Here is a 24,259-nt window from a genome sequence, read left to right as displayed (position 1 = left end):
CTCGGGAAGAAGAGACTTGGTGAATTAGTTTTTAAAGCTGATTTTTATTTCATGGTCTCCAGATCTCTTCTGAAAGAGTTAAAAGGTTTGCTAAGTATGTGCACAGGCAGCTTGACGACCAGGCAGTGACCCTTCTGGCTCACGTGGAGCTGGGTCTCCCTGCTTACATTATGAAACCTCTGAGACAGATGCCTGGGTCAATAAAAAAAAAAAAGCCAAACACCCCCACCCACTAATCCCAGACTGCTCCCCCTTTTAAGCCTGCTATGGATGCCTGGCAGCACTGCAATCAATACTAGATCAACCTGCCAAGACGCAGACACTGCCTGCTGCTGTGGCCAATAGCACTGCTCAACGACTCTCCTTCACGCCAACGTGGCCTCAGCAGCAAGCACGCTCTGCCTCCGACCACAACCCCGAGACTGCGGGACCACCACGAAACCTGGCGTAAGGCCTATTCCTAGAGCAAGGCAGCTGGGAGGCCATAGGACTGGGGACGCCACCAGATCCCAGGCTGGGAAGCCGTGGTGGGGAGGGACCCGTGTGGAGAGGGAGATGTGCCGTTTCGGGAGGGAAGTGGAAACGTGACGTGCGACGTGTCAGCTGTCAGACCCATCAGCCCCAGGATGGATGGATGGACGGAAGAGCAGCTTGGCAGTGGTAACCGCATCCCACCGCCCCGTGGAACGGGAGCGCTTCCCACTGCCGGCACCGCGCTCCCCCAGCTTGCACAGAGTGCTTTCGGATCACTAGGGGTCCTGCCAGACACACAACTAGACAGATTAAAAAAGAAGTCAATGGTCTTTCCCCATCCCCCCCACCCCCCAAAGATATAGGTTCACAAGCCATGGAGTGACCCCGACTCCATCGAGACAGGCCCGGCCCAGCATCCAGTGGCATTTCTAGTCCGAGTCACTGGAATCCAAGAGGAAAATCTCACGGTAGTAGTCCGGATCGTCGACGTCCCCCTGCAGCAGTGCAACGGTGAGAGCCCACTGGAACAAGCACACATCATCGTCCTCCTCCTCCTCGGAGCTCTCGGAGGGAGAGGGATTGAAGGCCTGCAACAGGACACCAACAACGTGCTTATCCCACACGGGCAGGAGCCCACAGAGCCCAGCTGGGGAAGATGGAACCGGCCCCACCCCCGCAAGGTGTGGTATATCCTGTTCACCAGCCACGACTTGGGTGGAAGTTTTATCTCCCACAGATCTGCCCTGGAGAACTAGGGTGTCCCGACAGCCACTAGCAGGAGACGGACATCGGGATGTTGAGGGAGGACCAGCCGGGCAAGACTTAGGAGCAACAGTCAAGAGCTCCTCACCAGCCCATCCCCCCGGTAAGGAGGCTGCAGCTTCCTCAGGGGACATGCAGCAGTTGCTTTGCGGCAGGCAGGACTGGCCTCCAGGCGCTAAGTGGCTGGACCTGCAGATGGTCACTCTTCTTCTAGGCCCTGATCCAGCTGAGTACGGAGTATCACGGATGTCAGGGGATGTGATCGGGTGCTGGAAGTTGGGCACATGCTTAAGTATCTTGCTGAATTAGGGCCCCAGAGTAAAACCTTGGTAGCCACTATCGGTTTATTTTTTAACTAGAACACATTTGCCAGACTGGCAGGATGCAGTCTCCCCACCCCATGCTGGCTAGTGCCAACAGCTGTCAACGGGGTTCACAACTTAGGAGAGATTCAAGCTTCTTTTGCTTACCATCGGGCCTGTCCTGCATGGAGGTCTCTGTCGAGAGGGCCACACTCTGGCCGGGAGCTCATGAAGGTAGATGCACTCCGATTTAAAGGGACAGCGGCCACGGCCACGGGCAAAGAACTTGCATCTTATTTTCCTGGGAGAGTTAGAAGAGTTGTGTTAAACTCAGATGGAAATTCAGGGGTTAGTTCTTCCTGCAGGTACCTGCCAACACTAGACCCAGAGAGCCAGCCTTTCACCCTTCTAGCAAGAGCTATCTCTGTAAGGGAACACTTTGAACAGCAAAGCCCATCATGCAAACCCCATCCCAGCAAGCAGAGGAGCCAGCCACCTACCCAGTCCGCGCCTTGAAGGTTTCTATCAGCTTCTCCTTTTCGTCCATGTTGGAGACCCAGTATTTGTGGGGGATGAAGTAGCTGGACGTGACCCGGCACTCGGGGCAGGCCCTGTGGGCAGAGATACAGTGTGCATGGGCCATTTGCAGCCAACAAGCGTGAATGAGAGGGTGGGGCAGAGAAGGGGGCTCCACCAGGCCGGCAGAGCGCCAGCTCCAGAATCAGCGACTCCAGGCCAGCCCCTCGGCAGCTAACACTGCTACCTCCTTCTAGACCCATTGCACTGGTCTGTGCTGTGCCCTAGATGCCATTAGAATAGATTTCCCACAACAGGGATGGGCCAAGACAACAGGACTTCCACCAGCTTCAGCTTTAAGGAAGATGGGGGCTGGAGGGTTGTCACTGTGGTTGCTCACTCCATGGCCTGCCCTAAAAGCTCCTCTCCCCGCGTGCAATCAGTGCGGCTGCCAAGCCCAAGCCACCCATCAGACTGCGGCTCTTCGTAACAAGGGAAATGGGACCAAGCCTCCAACCCCAGGTTAGCACGTGGGACAGCCAGGAACAGGACTCCAGATCCCCGTACGTACTTGATCACCGCGTTCTGGAACTCCCTGCTTTTGCGCCACTTGCGGATGCAGCCGACGCAGTAAGCGTGGCTGCAGTTGGGGAGGATGCCGAACACGCGCTCCTCGGGCAAGGCCTTCTCGTAGACCTTGTCCATACAGATGCCGCACACCACGTCCTCGCTCCGCAGCTCCCCCGCCGAAGCAGCAGCTGCTCCCAGCCCACCAGCTGCCTGCACAGAGCAATACAGCCAGCTAGCACTCGGAGACAGAGTCCCCTTCCTTCATAGAATCATAGACTATCAGGGTTGGAAGGGACCTCAGGAGGTCATCTAGTCCAACCCCCTGCTCAAAGCAGGACCAATCCCCAATTTTTGCCCCAGATCCCTAAATGGCCCCCTCAAGGATTGAACTCACAACCCTGGGTTTGGGTTTAGCAGGCCAATGCTCGAACCCCTGAGCTCTCTCTCCCCGCTTCCACACAGGTGGGCTGCCTCATCTTCCCCAGGCCAGGCTCCTCTGAATAGCCACCCTGCTTTGGAGAGGGCCAGCGCCTCAGCTCTGGGCATGGGAAGAGCCGGCTTTCCGCAGACCCCTGCCAGGCAACAAACAGGCCCATAGACAGGGGAGTGTGAGGATTGCACCAGCTTCCCCCTACAGAAACAATTGCTTTCAGCCATATACTGCAAGTGTCTGGGGGAGGACTCAGAGGAAGGATGGTCCTAGGGCATTAGCCTATTCGAGACATCTGGGATCAATTCCCTGCTCTACCACAGTCTCCCTGGGTGACCTTGGGGCAAGCCACTTAGCTTCTCGGTGCCTCAGTTCTCCATCTGTGAAATGGGGACAATAGCACTGCCCGGCCTGACAGTGGTCAGGAGGATAAATGCATTAAGGATGGAGAGGTGCTCAGATACCATGGTGACAAGGGCCAGGTAAGCACAACAGACAGACATCGTAAGAGCATCCCATTGAGAACGTCCGAGTGGCAATATCATCTTCTCCCCCACCCTCCCACCCAGAGAGTCTCACCCACCTCTAGGGTTCGAGGTGCCGGGACAATCGCCTTGTTAGATGCGGCCTCTGGTGCCAGGGAAGTTCTCTGCAATCCCAGATCCCGTGGTCGGGAACCTGACCAGCAACACAAGAGTTCGGAGGAGATGCATTCACACAGGACAGAGGGCCTTCAAAAGCCAGCCCACAAAAGCACAGGCAGATCCCTACTGGCTGGATCCCAGCTCCATACAGCACCTCCCTAATGGGACCCATCAGCAGCTGCAACCTTCTCCAGGCAGGTGGTCTCGTCAGCGGGAAGAAACATAGGGTACGCTGGACAGAAGCACGCCCCATCCATGCTAGAGCCCTCTAGGGCACGCCCACCCAGCCTCCCTCCCGACACCGTTAACGTGCCAGCAGCCCTCACCTGATCCACGCCGGGCCTGCCTGGGGACAAACGCTCTGCTGACGGCCCCGTTTGGGGGATACGTGGGGATGGGGGCCGTCTCTTGACCTTCCTCTTCCTCCTCCTCAAACTCGGTGCTCAGCTGCCTGAAGTTCAGCTGCGTCACGCTGGGGACGGAGGGCTCCGAGCCCCGCCTGGCTCCTCCCCGGCTCCCAGCTGCTGCCTCTGGCCGGACGGCTGGCTCCGAGCCCCGGCGGCTCAGTGATAAAGCAGGTTGCGAGCCGCATCTGCTCCATGCAGGGGCTGGAGGGTCTTGGATGTGCTGGTAGCTGGAGGAGTCAAAGGTTACAGGCTACACAGGGAGGCCCGGTGGGGGGGAAGAAACAGTCCTATGGGTTGGGTCACTGGGTCGCCCCGTTCCGCGCAGAATCTGACGCCACCGCGAGGCCAGAGACACACCAGGGAACCGCTCATCTCCTCAGCGGTGGCCATGACGACGGAGCTTTCCAGAGCAAGTCTAAAGGATTTAGACACCTCTTCCATTCAAGTTCATGGCAGCGGCGTCTAAAGCCCCTCCGCTGCTGTGGAAGTCTCCGGCCACGTCTACCCTACCCAGCCTCTGCTGGCACAGCCCTAGTGTAGACGCCACATAGGCCAACAGGAGGGGGGTTTTGGCCAGCGGAGGCACACCGCCTCCCTGAACCACATTAGCACGCTTCCAGGGGGTTTATCAGCCTAGCTACAGCACCGGGGGGAAAAACAAACACTTCCATGTCCCTGCCCGACGTAAAACCGATACTGTCACAGCCGAGGGCTTTCAAGCTACAGTCTCCCAAGCTCTGGGTTGCTACCGCCGTCTTGCACCGCTTGGCTGCGACTGTGTCTATGTCTACACCAGCAGGAGTGGACCCTGTATTCCTCCTCCCACGCAGCTCCACTGGGGAAACAGGTCTCAGGTGTTTTTCTCCAGCCTACCTAACCAAATCTCCACCCGGCTAGAGAATTACGGTTTCCATTTTAGACTAGGCTCTAGAGAGTCTGCCCCTTCCCTCCCGCCCCATTGCTCTTGATCCGGAGTGGGCAAACGACAGCCCGCCAGCTGTTTTAATCCGGCCCTTGACAAAAAAAAAAAAAAGTGACTGCCCCTGGTCTAGGGTATTTCTAAGGGGCCCATCACCTTGGTCTCTAGCCCAGATTTGCAACATCCCAGGCAACGTCCTTACCTGCAACGATCTCCGTAGCCGCAGAACCCATTCTGGAAATACCTGCAGATCTGGGCTGACTTCCGGTCATGGGAGAAACGGCAATTCTGACCCCATCTGCAGGCTCCACGGGCAAAGTTCCTGCAGAGAGAACAGAATCCATGTGGACTCACAGGCTGCCGCCCCTCCAGTCTCTCCAGCTCCACATCAGCTTCCTTCGGACCTCAAGGGATACAGCTCCCACTCGTCCATCAAGCTCACCCCGACACTTCCTTACTTCCCAGAGGAGTTCAGCGCCTTTCCCTGCCTGGGGAGGCTGCAGAAACTAGAGAGCATTGCCTACTAGGGGGTAAAGGATGCTCAGCGGGGACTGCACTGACAGCAGGATTCACTCTGTAGGCCTTGTGAGATGCCCAGATACCCTAGTGATGGGCATCAAACGCCAGGCTCTCATGCCAGGGGGGAGCAGAGCAGCTCCCTTGCGCTCTGTGCACATCCACAAAACTTGAACACGGGACTGGGATTTGTAAGGGGGCTGACAGGGACTGGGCACCTAATTCCCACTGAAATTCAGGATTTGAGCACTTAACTCCCCTGGGCTCCCATGAAACCCCCAGCCTCAGGGCCTGCTGCGCAGTCCGGGGTGCACTGAGGAGAAGCCCATGGATGAGGGGCCAGTGGAGGTGAGAGAGCGGAGACAGCAGCCACTAGTGAGATGCAGAAGGCTCAGGCTGCAGCTCAGCTCAGGAGCGCTGGAAACCCAGGGGCTGGACACGTCCTATAGGTAGGGCACAGTGCACATCGCACAGCCTGGGGAAAGAGCTGGCGTACAGCAGCCTGGCTGATCTGGGTGGGCAGTTACATGCGATGGCTGACAGCAAGCAGGGAGAGCTAACAGGGGCGTCCCCCAGCCTCCAGCCCATCTCAGCACACAGAGAGAGAGAGTCCACCGCACTGCCAACAGAACCTGGGTAGAGGAAGATTGCTAGGGAGTCAGCGAGCCCCCAGAGGAAGAGCTGGGGGCAGGGGCGCAGGAGAAAGGCCACTGCACCCAGCCTAGCAGATCTGATTCGGGGAGCAGAAGCATGGCCAGGCTGGGTGGGGCAGGAGGGAAAACCCGCAGGAATATTTTACCAGGGAGAGTCCCAGTCTCACACATGCTGGCTCCAACAACAAGAGCAACAGGAGAGCTGGGAGTGCACCTGATACAACTTCCCCAAATGCTTAACAGGGAGCGCTGATCATTTCAAAGTCAGCAGCCCCTCAGGCCTCCCCCAGGCATGAGCCCCTCTCAGGTGGGGGGGGGAGGGACGCCTGAAGTTTAAGAGAAGCAGGCCAAGAAGTTTGGCTGTTAAACACCAAACCATCCAGAGAGTCTGATGCAACAAGAGCTCGGTTTTGCCTGAAATTAGCACAAGAAGGGAAGTCAGAACCGGGGTCGGGGGGGAACCCAAGGGGGAGAGAAAGCAGACGCAGCCGTTTCTGGAGGTTTGGCTGTCTGGGCAGACTCAGTTGGCAAGATCCCAGGTCCTGGCCTGGTCTTTGCCACTCCAGGCAAACCGAGAGCCCCCCCCCCAGCGCCGCAAAGAGCCTGCCCCAGCCAGACAATGGTGGCTCTGCCCACAGGCATCTCCCCCACGAGGCGTTACCTGCTGCGGACTCCCGCCCCATAGCGCAGGAAAAAGGGATCGGGGAGAGCCCTTTGCAGCCCTCCCTCCACACCTGGGCTTTTGTCTGGGGGGGGCTGCAGGGGCAGTGCCGGAGTCCCAGCTCGGGACCCGCTCTCTGCCCCCGAGCTGATCTGCCAGCCCCCCCCCTACCTGCACAGGGCCCTGGCGCAGGGGCCCCTGCTGGGCTGAACCCCTCCAGCGGCGACCAGCGAGCCAGGCTCCATCCTCGCCCCAGCACAGAGCCAAAGTGCCTCTCCCCACCCCCAAGACCTCTTTCGGGGCGGGGAGGGGTTTAAACCAGCCTTCCCCAAGGCCGAGCCCATTGGCAAGACGGAGAGGTGAGGACACACCCAGCTGCCCATTCGTTTGTCAGTTTGCAGGAGCAAGGAAAGGTCCCCACCCACCTACCCCTCCGCTGATCGGCTACCTGCGGTAGGTGCACTGGGGCTGGGGGCTGGGGCAGGACAGGAGGGAGCCAATGGGCGAGCGAACAGGGCTTAACCCCTTCCTTGCTGCGCTTGGAGAGGTTGGAATTTGGTTTAGGTTCACACCAGTGCAGCCAGAGCCAGACCAGAGGGAAAGACCGCCTCATCTTGCAGCCAGCGGGTACAACCAATGCTTGCAGAGAGCAGGATGGTCTTCCCCCCACCCCCGCCCCCCCCCATCCAACATGTCCCTGTAAAAACAGAACTTTGCAAAAACCAAAGGAGTCTATTGACACCTCAAACTGCAACCGAGACCGAGACCAGGGCCACGGATGTTTGGCCCTCGTGACACCGGCATTAAAGGGAAACAAAGAAGGACTGAAAAAAGGCTTGATTTCCCAGGGGGGCGCGTGTGTGAAATAGACATAAACAGAGCGAGGAGCGCGGCCCAGTCCAAGAACAGCATCCAGCTGAAAAGCTGGACAGAATGGAACAAAGGCAGAATCTTCTGCTGAGCTCCCAGGGGGCTGCTGCTCCTGAGGCACCGTCACAGGATGGTCTTGTGGCGAAAGCACGGGGCTGGGAGTCAGGAGCTCTGAGTTCCATTCCCGCTTCTCCCACAGATACCTTACTCTGACTGAGGGCAAATCACTTGGGCCCAGCTCCTCGAAGGCATTGAGGTTCCTAACTTCCAGTGAAATCCATCAATAGGAACCTAAATACATTTGAGGAGCTGAGTCTTAATCTCTCAGTGCCTCTGTTCCTTATCGATCAGTGGGGATAACATTTCCTTTCTCTGTTTAGGCAGTAAGCTCTTTGGGGCAGGAACTCCCGGTATGTACAGCACCTAGCACTCTGGGGCCTCAGTACAATAATGAAACCCCAGGGCTGGGTGGGAGTGAGGTGGTGCCTACTCCGAGTGTCTTGCAATGGTTTGTTGCAATTCTTTGCTGCCTAATCTGGACAGGGCCTCTGTGAGGGTGTTTATTGGGCTGGGAGAGAGGCAGGTTGGATTTAAATAAGCTGAAACGGGCTACGGCTACACCAGAGAGTTTACAGCGAAGGAGCTGCAGCTGCACCACTGTAAGCTCTCTAACGTAACCACTCGAAGTCGGGAAAGAGCTCGCTCGTTGGCTTAACTACTCCAGCCCCAGAAGCTCTCCCGCCAACACAGCGCTGTCCACACCAGCGCTTAGGTCGGTGTAACTTGCATCAGTCAGGGTGGCTTTTTCACATGTAGACAGAGCCTGAGTTTCAGTTTCACTGATGTGACACCCTGGAATTTTCAACAGCACAAAGGAAGGGGCTCCAGGGAGCCCCTGCCACTTCCTGCTTCACACCTGTTCTGTGCACAAAGCACAGTAAATGCAAGGAAATGGGATAATGGCTTCGGCTCTGTCCTTTTCTCTGCTACGCTCTGTAATCTGTTAGCAGCTGCCCTTGGGCCCCAGCTGTCCTGACCATTCTAGCAGGTTGCTGCCTATTAGTTCTACCTCCCCAAACCCTTTCAGATCAGACTTGCTGTTTGTCCCCATTTATTTATGGAGGTGTAAAACCCTGTGCCTTGAGGGCGGGGGGAAGAGGGGAGGCTACTAGCCTGTGAAGGGAGTAGTCCCGGTATGGCACAAAGCTAAACATTACACACCACCTTACATTATAGTCTGTGCATGCTCAGAAATGCCTTCAGCTTCTTGCATCATATCACATGCACGTCTGTGTGTATTATAACAAAGATGGGCACATAGTACATGCATCCCTGCAGCTGCAGCCTGGTTGGACCCATGCACTTTTATTTCTGCGTGTTTGCTACTGCTGATAATTAGTCAGGCCCCAGTCCTGCAAACCCTTAGGCCCAGATCCTCAAAGGCAGTTAGGTGCCTAATGCCCATTGATTTCAATGGGTGTTAGGCCCTTCAATACCTTGAGGAACTAGGCTTTAGGCATTTGCTTAACCTTAGCACGAAAGTAGTGCCAAAGGGCCTAGGGGAGTTAGGTGCCTAAAAGTTCCCTCCACTGACTTTGATGGTACTAGTCATCTGCTTACACGGCAGCATGCCCCAGAAGCGTTTGCAAAATCAGGGCCCTAATCATCGTAAGCACTTTGAATGTACTGCACACTAGCTAAACGCTAAGTGTTATTTTTTTGCCAAGGCCCGGTACTGTATTCATTTGCTTAGCCTTCCAGAACAGAAAGCTGTGTGGAGCATCCAGACTAGCACATACAAACACACTCGCTTTAACTCAAGTTAACTGGCACTCAGCCTCCAGGGGGGCCATACATTAGACCATTCACAGCGCCCTAGATCCTGAAAGGGACTAAGGCACCGAATGCCCATTAAAATTAATAGAAATAACTTTGAGGATCTGGGCCTGAGTTCTAAAACTTTAGGGAGACAAGGGAATACCTTTAGTTGGACCAACTTCTGCTGGGGAGAGAGACAAGCTTTCAAACTTACACTGAGCTCTTCTTCAGCTCTGGGAGAAATAGATTGTCTAACATAAGTAGTTAGCACCTTTCAAGGAGTGGTTTAAGGTGGAGCGGCGTGTTAACACCTCTCCAGTCGTGGGGGGTGGGGGGAATGGAAGAAGAAAAGAAAAGAGTGATGTGTGTTTTTTAGTGGATTATAGATTGTTACAATAGGCCATAAATCCAGTGTCTCTATTCAGTCCATGATTTTTAGTGCCTAGCAAAGTTATGCATGTAAGCTCCCAAGGCTTGTCTTTTGACAGTGTTGTGCAGGTTTCCAAAACTTCAGTGAGGCAGCATGCGCTAGAGAAATGAGCCTAGAGGTGCAACTCCCCCGCCACTGACTCTCACCGGGTGGCTTTGGGCAAGTCACTTCACCTCTTTTACCTCGGTTTCCCCACCCTCTATAACGGATCTAAGAAGTTCCCCAGCGCACAGTGTTGTCGTGAGGATTAATTAGTTGGCATTCGTATAGGTTTTTGCAAATGCAAAGTGCTACGTAATGATTGAAAGTTACCTTTACCAAAATAAAATACAGCCCTGGGCTTTTTTTTTTTTTTTTTTTATTTGCAGATGGGGTGGTGCTGGAACAACCCTCTTGGCAGCAGCTCACGTACCCCACTACCACAGCCACACAGCTCCCATGCCCCTCGGACACTGTGGAAGGGAGACAGACAGATCCCTTCAGTTAGCACTTCCCAAACTTTCCAAAGCTGAGGGCTCCTCTTCCCGGTGAGTCACTGGGCAGCAAGCTTGGTGTGAATTTACAGCACACCACCTCGCTGCACCGTACCTTGCTGCGTGGATTGGCACGTGCTGGACTTTCACGAGCTGCAGCGGTGAGCACACGGGACATTACTGGATGGCAAACTGGTGGGCTGTAGCTTCAGCCCTTGGCTTACCCTGCAATAACTCACACTGTAGACAAGCCCTGACTTTCATTTAGGCCAAGGGCACCATGGGTTTGTTACTGGTGTACATAAACTTCAACTTCAGGAAAATGAAGCCAATTATGCCCCCTTTAGCCCCTAGAGGCTTACCTATATTTTTAGAGCAAAGTATGTCACTTCCTCCCCTTTCCCACATGCCCCGATGGGCATGAAACAACTTCGCCCTTCAGACTCCTCCTTGACACTGGCATTAGCACCCACTGGAGTGAATGGGGCAGTTCACGCAGAGCTATCGTTTCAGGCTCTTTGCAGACTCAGGCAGATATCTACATAGGTCGTGCTCAAGCCTGTGGCACAAATTCCTCTCCCTCCGTGGTTTCAAGGACAAAACTATTTGGTGAAATCAGATGATCTGCTCCAAAAACAAACCTGCCCCTGTTCCTAGTTTAGTCAACAGCAAAACTTCCATGGGGCAGAGCTGAGCCCAGAGCGAGGAATTATTTGACAGGGTCAGGATTGGGCCCTGGCCGAATATTTATGGGGTTGCCTATCCTCACTCCCCACCTTTGGCTAAAAACCTCGTGCCAGAGGTAGCGTAAGGAGCAGGTCACTGGCACAGCTCACAATTAGCAATGGGTCTGGTTGGGCTGAGTGGAAGAGCAAACGTGGAAAGTTGGAGGGTTTTTCCCAATGCTCTTAAACTAAGAAGTTTACGTAGCACAGTAACAAGCCCATGGTGCCCTTGGCCTTCCTAGCCATCACTGTACATATGGATCAGAGACGAACACCGAACGCAGATCTTCTTGCTCCAAAGGAGAGGCCTCCAGTAACTGCTGTAACAAAGAATCTCTGACAGGAGCAGCGTAGGGGCATGTAACACAGCAGAGCAGCTCCCATTCCATTCAGAAGAGACACACACAGCCGCTCTTGTTTGTTTATTACAGCAGCTCTGGTACTTAGCATGCTTTGTTTGAATGGGCATTTCCTCAGGTGCTCTTCCCGCTGCATGGTTAAGGGCCCAGTTCTGCAGGCTGCTGTGTACCCTCCGTTCCCATTACCTCCATGGGAGACTGGAGCATTCAGCACTGGCTCAGGCTCTTAGGGCACTCATGAAAAAGTGTGACAAAATACCTGGTGGGTTTAGATCAGGGGTTCTCAAACTGGGGGTCGGGACCCCTCAGGGGGTTGGGAGGTTTTTACACGGGGGGGTTGTGAGCTGTCAGCCTCCACCCCAGCCCCGCTTTGCCTCCAACATTTATAATAGTGCTAAATATATAAAAGTGTTTTAATTTATAAGGGGGGGGTCGCACTCAAAGGCTTGTTATGTGAAAGGGATCACCAGTAAAAAAAGTTTGAGAACCACTAGTTTAGATGCTGTGGGGGCCTGACCCGGCCCTGACGTCAACAGGAGTTTTGCTATTCGCTTCAGCGAGGAGGAATGGGTCTGTGGTAAGGGGAGTGTTTGGGACTCCAGCAGAGAGAATCTAAGGGCCTCTCGTATGTGCAGAATGGAAAGAATTCTTGCCCTAAAAAATATTTTTGAAATCTGATGGACCTTTGCTCACGTGAGGTTTCTGCCTGTGGGGACAAAACACAGCAGAGAATTTTCCCTTTGCTCAGGAACGCTCTTCTTCAAGGAGCCTGTGAACCAAACAGACAGAGGTGCTACATCGGCAAGACGATTTAAGGTTGTATTAGATTGGCACAGGTCTTGCAGGGAACGCCGTTGGTGGCCTGTGTGGGGATGCTCCCAGGCCTCTTCTAAAAATATGCTTTTAAAAAAATTCCACAAAATAGCCGGTCACTAAACCATCAAAACCCAACACAAAATGGAGCATCACAACTCTGTATTTGTGCACGGTTGGAAGAAGGAGAGAGTAGCGCAGGAAACCGCTGTCGGCACAATTTACACCAACACAGCAGATTTGCTCCTGCTCAACTTCCCCGGGGTGGAGATGGATATTATCTGCACACCGTTCTTTGGCACATATTCTGTATCCCGCTAGACAGGTGGCCTGTTTTCCTAAGCACTGCCCTTAGCACAACTGGCCAGCACAGCTGGCCCCACAGCTATCAAGGGACTGGCTGAGTCTGTTTCAATGCAACAGTGGCTTGAAAAAATTGATTACGAAGTAATTCTGTACAGCTCCTAGCACAATGGGGTCCTGGTCCATGACTTGGACTCCTACATGCTATGGTAAGATAAATCATATCCCTGCTCCTCCAGAAGACAGGCTGAGGGAACTGGGCTTATTTGGTCTGCAGAATAGAAGAATGAGGGGGGATCTGATTGCAGCCTTCAAATACCTGAAGGGCGGGTCCAAAGGGGATGGAGCTCAGCTGTTCTCAGTGGTGGCAGATGACTGAACAAGGAGCCATGGTCTCAAGTTGCAGTGGGGGAGGTCTAGGTTGGATATTAGGAAACACTATTTCACTAGGAGGGTGGTGAAGCACTGGAATGGGTTACCTAGAGAGGTGGTAGAATCTCCATCCTTAGAGGTTTTTAAGGCCCAGCTTGACAAAGGCCTGGCTGGGATGATTTAGGTGGTGGTCCTGCTTTGAGCAGGGGTTGGACTAGAATATCCTGAGGTCTCTTCCAACCTTAATCTTCTATGAAACACACACTCAAGCCAGCTGCCTAATTTTATACATGCAAACAGTCCTATTGAAATAAATGGGACTAGCCGTGGGAGTAAAGTTACTTGAGTGAGTAAGCGTTCACATGACTGGCACCCAAGGCCCCAATCCTGCAACAAGCTTTGCGTGGATGGACTCCTGCCCCTGCGCAGAGTCCCACTGATGTGGGTGCAAGGACCCCTCTGTGCATTGCAAATGGCAGGATCCGGCTCTAAGAGGGACCCCCACAAAGCTCCGCCAAAAAACGGTAACTCCCAGTGACTCATCTAATGAAAGAGCTGTTGAAACTTCGCCCACAGGCAGGGCTGGGAGACACTAAAGTGCTGAAGAAAGCATGGCAATGCGCTAAAAGTTTCTTAAATATTTAGGTCAGATTTATTTCAAGGTAAGTCAGTCTGTGACGCCGTTTATATTAAAAACACTTGGAGGTTTGTACTTCTAGCAAAAATATACATTTCAGTTTGAGGCTTGTTACAACATTGACAACGAGCAAAAGTTCCTCGAGCGATGAAGAGAACGAGAGCCCAGCATCTCTGGGGGCGAGGGCTGGCCGGGAGTCACAGCAACCTCTCCATTCACAGCCTCGGGGCACTCCAGAGCTGGGGACTGCAGGGTCAGTACAGACACTTTGGAAAGGTACCAATCACAAACCCATCAGTCGGTCATTCACACTTCTCTGGCTCCTTTCACAAGAGGACTTCAAAGTGCTTTACAAACGGGAATTCAATCCAGCCTCACAACGCCTCTGTGAAGTAGGGAAGGAAAAGGACTAGCCTCATGAGACAGGTGGGGAAACTGCGGCAAGAGGGGAGGTGTGACTTGCCAAAGGAGCCCAGCAAGCTGGCAAAGAGCTGGGAACAGGCCACAAAGGTCTCAACTCAGAGCCTCCTCCTGCACTAGCCACTAGACCAGGGGTTTCCAAACAGCAGATTGGGAGCTTGATGGACTATTGGTTCACTTCACAGTGATTTTTACGGGTGGTGCTAAGGGAACCAGCTAAGTTTGGGAACTGCTGCACTACACAACCCTCCTTCCATTAAATGTACATTGCTTAGTACTAGTGTGTGCAGCCATAAACCATACCTAGGAGGGGTAATGCCCCAGGAGGGGGGGGGGGGGAGAGAGAGTGTGAGTGTGAGTGTGTGAGACAAGGAGCATAAGGGTGGAATAGGGCTGCAGTTTTGGTGCAGATGACACGTCAGGGTCTGTACCAGCCCCAACCTCTGATATGGGTGCTTACTAGGGAGGACAGAAGCAGTGGGATTGCTAAGCAGTTATGGAAGGGAAAGAGATTATTCCTCTGCTTCAGTAAGACATTATTGCACCAGGGTAACCCGTTACCCCAAGGGGGCAGGGAAGGAGTGTAATCCAGGTCCTTTAGCAAGCCTGCTCAGGACACCAGATGTGCCCTGCCCAGTCCTTTCACAGCCACCAGGTCTTCTCTGAAGCGTGCGCAAAAACAGCACTGCCTTATTCCAGGGACCTACTCCATGCGTGTCTCTGGAGGTCCCTTTGCTTACCTTAGGGACAGAGACGCACACGCCCCATTAGCCCTGCAGGGAGCTGGAGTCTGTTCTGCCTTGTGCATCAGCAGATTTGTTACAGAACCTTTATTACCAGGCAGGATGCAGGAGCAGAAGAGAGCCCAGCTCAGCTCTCAGATCCCAGGCTGAGGCTGCAGGAAAAACTTTTTTCCACTTGTCAAGCTGAGCCCATTTGCTCTGGGATCTGAGAGACACAAAGATGGAGCTCCAGGCTGCCATCTGGCCTGCCACTTCTCAGAAGAGAACTGCATGTCCAGGCCTTCCTCTGCCCCCAATACACAGAGAAAGCTGGAGAAGAGCATTGAGGTAAACTCCCAGCACCAAAGCCTTAGGAACTGTGCCAGCCAGTGGCTCTCACATTGTGCTACCCAGACAGCCACCTGCTCATCTCAGAGGGATCATGGGACTAGGCCCTGCAGCGGGGGTGTGCTAATACCACCGTAAGGCAGCCGCAGTGCCACGGTCACACGGGGGCTCTACAAAGAGCAGCACAACCTCCTCCCCCGCTCTGGGGCAGGTGGCGTTCCTCCTTCCGTCCTCCCCTCTACTGGCCCATAGCTGGATCTCAGTGGATTTGGTCCAACTGGCCCAGGTTAAGACTAGACAGGCTCCAAAAGCCACAGGCGGAGTGTAAGTGCTGCATGCAGACGGGACCTTGGGTCAACTGCTGTGGTCCCAGCCAGAAAACCCGACTCAGCCCCGAGTCGCTGGGGATACAAAGTGAGAGAACACGGGACTTCCATTTCGGAGAGGCAGACAGTACCACAAGCGGCGAGGAAGTCATGATATGAGATCGCTCTAGGTTCATTAGGGTGCCCAGCCCTTCCGTCAGACCACAAAGCCTGAAAGCTAAATTGGTACTTGCAGCTGCCAAAATGGCATCAATGAATAGAGAACTGCTAGGTGGCAGTAGATTGGGTCCAGCTGCTTCGTGCCTGGCCTGGGCTGTTCGAACAGGCTTCTCTCTCTACCCCATCATAAAGCCCCATTTGTCACCATGATAAATGCAGCGTTTTTGCTTCCCAGCCCCCAAAATAAATAATACTTGGTATTTATATCACACTTTACAGCTTCAATGCTTTTTACAAACACTAACTAGTTAACCTTCACAGCCCCCCTGCAAGGGAGATTAAACTATTAGTCCCATTTTACAGATGGGGAAACTGAGGCAGGACAGTTTGACTTGCCTAAGGCCACAGGAAAGATAGTGGCAGAGCCGGGATTAGGACCCGGGAGTTCAGGCATCTCAGACCAGCGCTCGTCACTCTCCAGCAGCAGGTTTCCCTCACACTGCAGCGTCAGTGCCTGCCGCTCTCCTAGAAATCTGACACGGAAGAGATCCAACAGGGCACACATCATGTGCAAGGGCCTGGCTGCTGCAGGACTGCTCCCCATGCTACTCTAGCCTCTTCTACGGGATCAGCTGGGGGCACTCTGATCTGCAGAGCAGGAGTCATGCTTCAAGCTGTGCATTCACGAAGGCCTTTCCCATTCCCCATCAGCCCTTTACTTTGGAAAGCGAACGGGCCTCACAGCCCCCACCAGCCCCGCTGGAGCTCAGTGAATGGCACAGCTGCAGGGTGCTACATTTTGCCCGACGCCAGTGGCTCTCCAGCAGTTTCATTCTGCAGACCACTTGGCAAGCAAAGGGTCTCCTCACGACCCACCCGCCCTATGCCCTCAAAAGGTCTCGCCTGCAAACCTAGATCCGCCCCTGCGTGCACCCATCCCATCTCAGCAGATTGGTGCAAGTGGAGAGCTTTACACACGACACCAGCACCTGAACCTAGAGTCAAAGTGAATTTAGTGCTGGCTAGGGTCTAGGCTGCCCCAGAGACTGAAGTCCTGTCCACAGAGCCGGGGCAGCCCAGGTGGCGGCTGGGCAAGCTTGCCCCGTAGTGCTCCTCTAACATGCCCAGTTCTGAGCAGGGAGGGGTCGCGCCCTTCGCCCCACTAGGCGAGCTCTGTCTCCACAGCCCACTCACGCTGTGGCATCCCTGCTGAGACTGCCAATGAAAGTGCCGATTAGTGCCCAGGGTGGTAGTGGTGCAGACACCTGTCCACTAGGAACTGGATTGAGAACCACCAACTCATTGCACACAGGCCACTCAAGAGCCTTTGGGTTTCCCACTCACTGCAGGCTGGGGCTGGATCTGAGCGCATGACCTGGAGGCCAAAGGCCACTTACCCATCCTTCAACAGCTGCTCTGACCAAGCTGGAGTGTTGCATAGTGGGATCTGCAGTGGTGGGTCTTGGGCTCTTGGCAAATTACCAAAGCAGCCCCTCAGCTGGGCCAGTTTGGATGGCCTCAGTCTGATGACTTAAGCCCCCGAAATAAGTCAGTCACAGGTCACACTTGCTTCCAGGTCACCCCAGCAACCCATGCTGGGATAGTTCGGCGGAGAGACGCTGCTACGACGTAGCTTAGTGATGGCTCCGGCCATTGCTGACACCAACCGCGCAGATGTGACCAGCCACAGCAGAAAGAGGTGGGACCCCAGGGATCGGAGGACACCAGTGTATTACAGTGTCTGTGTTGATGGGGAAGGCACCATTGTTGGCCTTGCATTGAGAGGCCTCCTCTGGCTATGCCACAGGCTACAGTAGGAAGATCAACGGGGTGGGAAAGGAAACAGCAAGACAGAGAAATTACTATTACTGTTTTCTGTGACACCCTTGCCTCACCCTGCTCTGCTCACTACTGTCCCCTTCACAGCACAGCCGACCCTTCATCCTCCTAGATCAGCAGAAACTTGAGTCATTCTGACACTTCAAGTCTCCTCTGGACACCCTGGATCAAAGATTGGGAGCAACTGCGGTTTTAGCATCTGCTCTGAAGACTAAGTTGGTTCTTAAAGAGTTAACGCCCACCGCCGCCATCCCCCCTACTCCATTTTCTAAGCCAATATAGGAGAGACAGGAAAAGCAGCCCTCCTCTTTGAAATCTAGGGCTACGAAGGACCAGCTCAGACCCAGCAGGGGGTCAGGTACAGGATTCCATGTTACAACCCACAGGAGTGATTCGCAAGGCAGAGGAGAATGCACATCTCCCGAGGAAGGCATGCCTGTCTTGTGAATTCAGGGGACTAACCAAAGGCCTCTCCCCGGATGAAGCATCAGTACCCTTCATCAAACAGTCTGGCCTTTCTCTGGGAGATTCTCTCTCGATGGATGGATGCGAGACACTTCCTTTTGTTCCAATGTTCTAGGCTTTACAGTTCGGGCCTAAGAGTCTTCCGAGTGCAATACAAAACCAATGCACAACGGAGACGTGATGTAAGTGCTGCTCCTGGACCTGCCGCATAATCAAGGTATGGAATGGTCTCATTACATCAGACCATACCCTTGTTACCCTGCTGGTGCCGTAATCCCACCTTCTCTGTAATGCACGTAAACACGCGGGTCGCTTGGAAGGCAGAAGGGAGTGGCGTGACAGCTGGGCTGCGGAAACAGAAGCCTCGCTTATGTTTTGCCTTTGAGGTTCATAAGTGTGTGTTAACGGAAGCCCGGGCTTAGCACACAGTAGCCATGAAGTCTCGTGGCAGGTAGGCCTATGTACCATATGCAGAGCTCATCTAGAAAATAGTTCCAAGTAGAAGAAATGGAAGACGTTGGGGGGGGGGAAAAGGGGAGGCTTCTCAGTCACCATACAAAGTGTTTTGCTCAGGATCCATGGCTTTAAAGCTCCTCAGTACATGTCCTTGTAGATTTCCTGCAGGAGCGGGTGCAATGAGGTCTCCGTTTCTGTCTTTTTAATCTTCTGCACCAGCTGTGCATGCTCAGTCACCAGCTGCCGCAGGTCAGCCATCTTCTGGAGCAGCTTGGGGAAGAGGTACTGAGCGTCCGGGTGGTTGGCCTGCAAGTGGAACTCCAGGGCCTGGAGGATGTTGTCCTGTATCCCCTCCACCTGCTTCACGTCCATCAGGCCAGGGCGGTCTGCAGGGAGAGGATTAACGCGACTCAGAGCGCTACCTACACCACTCCCCTGTTGAGTGCTACCCAGAGGGAAACAGACAGCTGCTTAGGGTTAGGGTCATATAGTGCGTGGTCCCTAGCCTTGTGTTCAGGCAACGCCCTTCACTGGGCATTTTGGGGATGGGGGCTCCACCCCCACCTTCCCTGTCTGTCATCTGTGTTTGTCATGGCCCAACCGCACAGCAGTGCCAGGGAACACAGATCTTGGGAGTCACTGGAAGGCTTCAGTTTCAGCTGTACGTTATTCTTCCCCCTATTAATCCATTAATCCACTCTGTAGTGCACTGCTCCTGTTCCCAGCAGGAATGACCTCAGACCCACTCCCCCCAACCCAAGCCCCATCCCTGGCCTTTTTAACAGGTGCGTGGTTGATGGGCCCCGACTCACCCCCACACAGGATAATGGCAGCCACGAAGAGAGACAGGTCGCTGTCGTCCAGCTCCAGGGCATTGAACTTCACGGCAAACTCAAACTTGGGCTCCATGATCTCGCTGAAGGGCTTGCGCAGGCTGCGCAGGAACTCGCGCGTGACAAACCCGTTCCCGTTGGCCACCAGAAGCCCGTCCTTGTTCATGATGGAGGCCAGCATGGCGAAGATGGCTTCATGGACCCCGTACTTCAGCAGAGTCACCTGGTCGTTCAGGTAGAGGCCGAGGAAGCTGGGAATGCTCTTGGCGAACTCAGTGAGCTCCCGCACTGTCTCCACCGTGGTGCACTGGCAGCGGTAGAAGACGTGGACCCCAATCTCCTTGTATGGGGGGATCCCGTTGACAAGCTGCTTCCAGACCAGCCCCTTTTCTGCCTGCCACAGGGTGTCCATGTCATGGATCACGAACGGCTGCATGGAAGAGAAGCAAACGGTCAGGATCTCTGCAATGGGGACTCGAGCTGCTGGCCGTACAGAGCGATTGTGCTTTTACCTAGCCCTGGTGTGGAAGATCATTCAAAACCCCATGTGTCCCCAGCCTTCCCTTGCATGTAATGGCAGCTGCAGCTCTGGGTCTCCCAACTGCAAGAAGCCTGCAGCTGTGCCCTGGAAATCCAGCAGCAAGCACTGCAGAGCAACCAAGGTTGTGTGCTATTATCAGGTCATAGGAAGCCTGGAAGCACCAAGGCCTCCATTCACAGTAAAGCTCATCAGACAGTCACCAGATCAGAGACAGTAACAGCATGTCGGTCGACTGCTGTGGCAAGCTTCCACCCGGCACGTCAGCGTTTTATGCTGCACGGGGCTGCCGCAGCCAGAAGCCCGTTGAACGGCAACAGCGAGAGGAGGGCTGCAGCACGTCAGGAAGCGGAGGACAACTATCACTCCTCCAAGCTACTTTTAGCCCTGGCTGTTGGAGATGCTGATCATCTCCGCGACTCCAGGCAAACCTTTGCAGAGCATCAGGAACCTTGAATGGTGGGAGCATGGTGCTGTACATGAATCAAGTCAGCAGGGAAAGGAGGAGGAGAAGTGGGTGAATTCCCCAGCTGGTTTCAAATGGAACTGCTGCAGTTCATGACAACAGGTGGTGGAGAGTGTTGGTGCAGGGTTATAACTCCATCTCTGAATGGCAAAGCACTTCTAAGGCTGGGGAAAATCTATCTAGAAAGACATTTCCCCAATACAACCCCCTATCCTCACCCCACATCCCCAAAAAGAAAAAGTAATGAAGAAATGCATCAAATACTTGATAGGATCGTAGAAATGTGGGACTGGAAGGGACCTCGAGAGGTCACCTAGTCCAGTCCCCTGTGCTGAGGCAGGGCCAAGTACAGCTAGACCATTCCTGACAGTTACAGTCTATTTCAGAAAGACACTCCTTTTGGGCATATGCAAATCATTAACTCCATGGCACCAGGAGTCAGAAAATTGCCAGCAATGGACGTGCTGGAAATCACTAGCGTGAATGGACTTGATAGTCAGTGCTATTAATTTACCTCTGGTTAACCTGTTCTTAAAAACCTCCAGTGACGGGGATTCCACAACCTCCCTTGCAAGCCTGTTCCAGAGCTAAACTATCCTTATTGTTAGCGAGTTTTTCCTACTATAACACCGAAAATTCCACTGCTGCAGATTACTGCTTGTCCTACCTTCAGTGGACAGAGAACAACTGATCCCCATCCTCTTTATAACAGCCCTTAATATATCTGAAGACTTATCAGTCTAAAGAACAGGAGGACTTGTGGCACCTGAGAGACTAACCAATTTATCTGAGCATAAGCTTTCGTGAGCTACAGCTCACTTCATCGGATGGATACTGTGGAAAATACAGAAGATGTTTTTATACACACAGACCGTGAAAAAATGGGTGTTTATCACTACAAAAGGTTTTCTCTCCCCCCACCCCACTCTCCTGCTGGTAATAGTTTATGTAAAGTGATCACTCTCCTTACAATGTGTATGATAATCAAGGTGGGCCATTTCCAGCACGAATCCAGGTTTTCTCCCTACCCCCCCCCAAAAACCCCACTCTCCTGTTGGTAATAGATTTGTGCTGGAAATGGCCCACCTTGATTATCATACACATTGTAAGGAGAGTGATCACTTTAGATAAGCTATTACCAGCAGGAGAGTGGGGTGGGGGGAGAGAAAACCTTTTGTAGTGATAAACACCCATTTTTTCATGGTCTGTGTGTATAAAAACATCTTCTGTATTTTCCACAGTATCCATCCGATGAAGTGAGCTGTAGCTCACAAAAGCTTATGCTCAAATAAATTGGTTAGTCTCTAAGGTGCCACAAGTCCTCCTGTTCTTTTTGCGAATACAGACTAACACGGCTGTTACTCTGAAACTTATCAGTCTAAGTAAGTCACCCCACTTTGTCAACAAACCACTGATTACTACTCTGAGTACAGTCTTTCAACCAGGTGTGTACCCCCGATAGTAATTTCATCTAGACCAGTGGCTCTCAACCTTTCCAGACTCCTGTGCTCCTTTCAGGAGGCTGATTTGTCTTGCGGACCCCCAAGTTTCACCTCACTTAAAAACTACCAGCTTACAAAATCAGACCTAAAAATACAGAAAAGCGTCACAGCCACGAGTACTGAAAAATTGCTGACTCTCTCATTTTTAACCATATAATTATAAAACAAATCACAACCCCAGGTTGAGAAACCCTGATATAGTATATAAAGCAGTATATTGTCTGTATGAAAATTGTCTGTATGAAATTTTAGTCAGTACTGACTTCGCTAGTGCTTTTCATGTAGCCTGTTGTAAAACTAGGCAAATATCTAGATGAGTTGACATACCCTCTGGAAGACCTCTGCGTACCCCTGGTGGAGAACCACTGATCTAGACCACGTTTCTCTTGTTTCCTTATGAGAGGGTGACATGGGGCTGCATCAAAAGCCTTACTAAAAATCAAGATATCATGTCTACAGATTTCCCCTATCTACTAGGCCAATAACCCTGTCAAAGAAGGAAGTGAGTTGGTTTGGCATGATTTGTTCTTGACAAATCTCTGCTGGCTATTACTTAGAATCCTATTAACCTCTAGGTACTTACAAACTGATTGTTTCATAATTTGTTCCAAGTATCAAAGTTAGGCTGACTGCTCTATAGTTTCCAGGGTCCTCTTTGTTCCCCTTTGTAATGATAGATACTATGTTTGCCCATCTCCAGTCCTCACCCATCCTTCATGAGTTCAAAGACCATCGCTAATAGTTCTGAGATTGCTTCAAAGTACCGCAGTGTGAAGTTCAGACCCTGCTGACTTGAATACTTGTAACTTATTTAAATAGTCGTTAGCCTGTTCTTTCCCTAGCAACATGCCCTGTCCTGCCTTGGAAATAAAGGCCAGTGCTTTTAGCGCTGTTATTAGCCCTCTGGTTTGCCCACCTGCCAGGAGCACTCACCGGGGTGCTGCCGGTCTTCCCAGTGAGGATGCCTCTCGCCTTATTTTTGGTCATGTTGAAGTTTTTCAGGTAGGCGTCGTAGATGTGCTTGGAGAAAGCTTTCAGGTCAGCCACCTGCGGGTTCTGACAGCTGATCTCGCTCGCTGTCAGGCCCGCTACCAGCTTCCTCTTCTCTGCTTCTGGCATGCGGCCAAAACGAATGGCTGTTACGTAACAAAGCGGACATGATCAACAAGTCCTGGGAGAAACCGCAAGGGACTAGGGACACACACGTCTGCACTGGCGTCAATGACACCAGCTCCTGACAGTAAGCACCCTGCGCGTACGTGACTCTGGCTCCCATGGGAGCCTCTCGTTTAAAGCCTTCGGTGTGACAGAATCACCAAGGCACCATGGTGCAGAGCTCCTCCAGGCTACACGCTGCCTGGTGCATCAGTGTGAGGTCATTATAACCTCATGTTCCAATGAAGACTCTGTTTAGATCTACAGTGCGAGCTCTCCACTGCGGTAATTTGGGCTCTCAAGAGACAGAGACCCGCTCCTCGGACGGGCACTGCTCTTCATTCAATAAGAGGATTGTTGGGCTTTAAACTACTGTGTTTTGGATAAAACTGTCCGTTCCTATGCACGCTACACGTTCCAGGAACAGACAGCAATACGAGGTAGTTGCTTGGCTCAGTCAATACTGCAAGGGATTGGCACTCGGACCACAGCCCGTGCTGCTCTGGACGAATGAGACCAAGGGGAAAGTTGAGGCCAAGCACCGGGTTTGGAACAAGCTAGACGCCCACAGCTACAGGGCTGAATCCAGAGACAATTCAGCCCTTAGGATAAAGTGAGTCGCGTACTGCGTGGGTCCTCTCTGCTCTGAGTCAACTCTGAGCCACATCCTGGCCTCTGCACCATTCCCTTTGTGCCGCTCCAGAGATGTGAAGAGTCCCTGTGCACAGGAGAACCCCTGAGTGGTGTAAAGGGGGCAGAGACAGCTCTTTGCCCCCCACTCCTGGCCCCCTCGGATATGGTGGGCATGCTAGGGGTGTGGTTGGGGCAACCTTGAAGCTGCTCTGATTTGCTCCCAGGCCTGAACTGGCCTCCTGCCTCTCTCAGGACCACAACAGAAATATGGCAGAAAAGCACTTACACCCACCCAGGCCCCTTCCCAGAACATTCAGCATCCCTGAGGCAAACCTTTGAGTCCCAGGGAACTTTTTGAGAGAGCAGAGGATTTGCTCTGGTGTCCGCCCCCTAAAGTTTCCCCTACTCCCCCCCCCCGCCCAACCCAGCATTCTGTGCACCCAGCTGCTGCTCCGCCCCAGAAGAGGCTGGACTGGGCATACACAGCTTTGGAGGCGAAAGGAGCTACAGGAAGGTAAAATGCCGTTTGCTATTTTTTCTCTGGATGCCCTTTTGCTCTGTTGTCACTTGAAGGGACCACTGTAGCTGCCTGGCTTCATTCAGGAATGAGACTGCCTCTGTCTGCACCGCACTGCAGACCTGATGAGGTCTGGCCAGGCAGGACAATTTCTGTTTGCACAAGGGACTAGTGATGTTGAGAGCTCAGCTCGAGACATTTTAAAGTGGCACCAATTGTCAGAACC

General features: G+C 53.1%; 2 protein-coding genes across 9 annotated transcripts in view; both read right to left on the bottom strand.

The window, feature by feature from the left end:
* On the bottom strand, window positions 1–22,947 carry LOC102936223 (probable E3 ubiquitin-protein ligase makorin-1). 2 transcript variants are annotated; one of them, XM_043533534.1, is made up of 9 exons: window positions 22,930–22,947; window positions 7,026–7,126; window positions 5,227–5,346; window positions 4,025–4,332; window positions 3,638–3,732; window positions 2,626–2,834; window positions 2,039–2,149; window positions 1,707–1,839; window positions 1–1,061 (listed from the first exon to the last, which is right to left on the bottom strand). In XM_043533534.1, the coding sequence occupies exons 2-9, from the start codon at window positions 7,097–7,099 to the stop codon at window positions 903–905; spliced, it is 1,209 nt and encodes a 402-aa protein (XP_043389469.1). In that variant the 5' UTR covers window positions 7,100–7,126; window positions 22,930–22,947; the 3' UTR covers window positions 1–902. The 2 variants fall into 2 exon arrangements, with proteins under 2 accessions (XP_043389469.1, XP_027681726.2); XM_027825925.3 differs by lacking the exon at window positions 22,930–22,947 and having other exon boundaries at window positions 7,026–7,304.
* PPARD (peroxisome proliferator activated receptor delta) overlaps window positions 13,647–24,259 on the bottom strand; it is a 42,528-nt gene continuing 31,915 nt past the window's right edge. For 6 of the 7 annotated variants that reach the window (XM_007063494.4, XM_037884868.2, XM_037884866.2 and 3 more), the window contains 3 exons: window positions 22,662–22,864; window positions 19,202–19,652; window positions 13,647–18,775 (listed from right to left, as the gene is read on the bottom strand). In XM_007063494.4, the coding sequence (XP_007063556.1) occupies window positions 18,528–18,775; window positions 19,202–19,652; window positions 22,662–22,864 (902 nt within the window). In that variant the 3' untranslated portion in view covers window positions 13,647–18,527. The remainder of the gene's footprint in view (window positions 18,776–19,201; window positions 19,653–22,661; window positions 22,865–24,259) is intronic. The other variant, XR_006286846.1, reaches the window with a different exon arrangement.

This window comes from Chelonia mydas, chromosome 21 (assembly GCF_015237465.2).
Source record: "Chelonia mydas isolate rCheMyd1 chromosome 21, rCheMyd1.pri.v2, whole genome shotgun sequence".
Lineage (NCBI taxonomy): Eukaryota > Metazoa > Chordata > Testudines > Cheloniidae > Chelonia > Chelonia mydas.
Note: the sequence above shows the minus strand (reverse complement) of the source record. Positions and strands in the feature narration are given on the sequence as shown.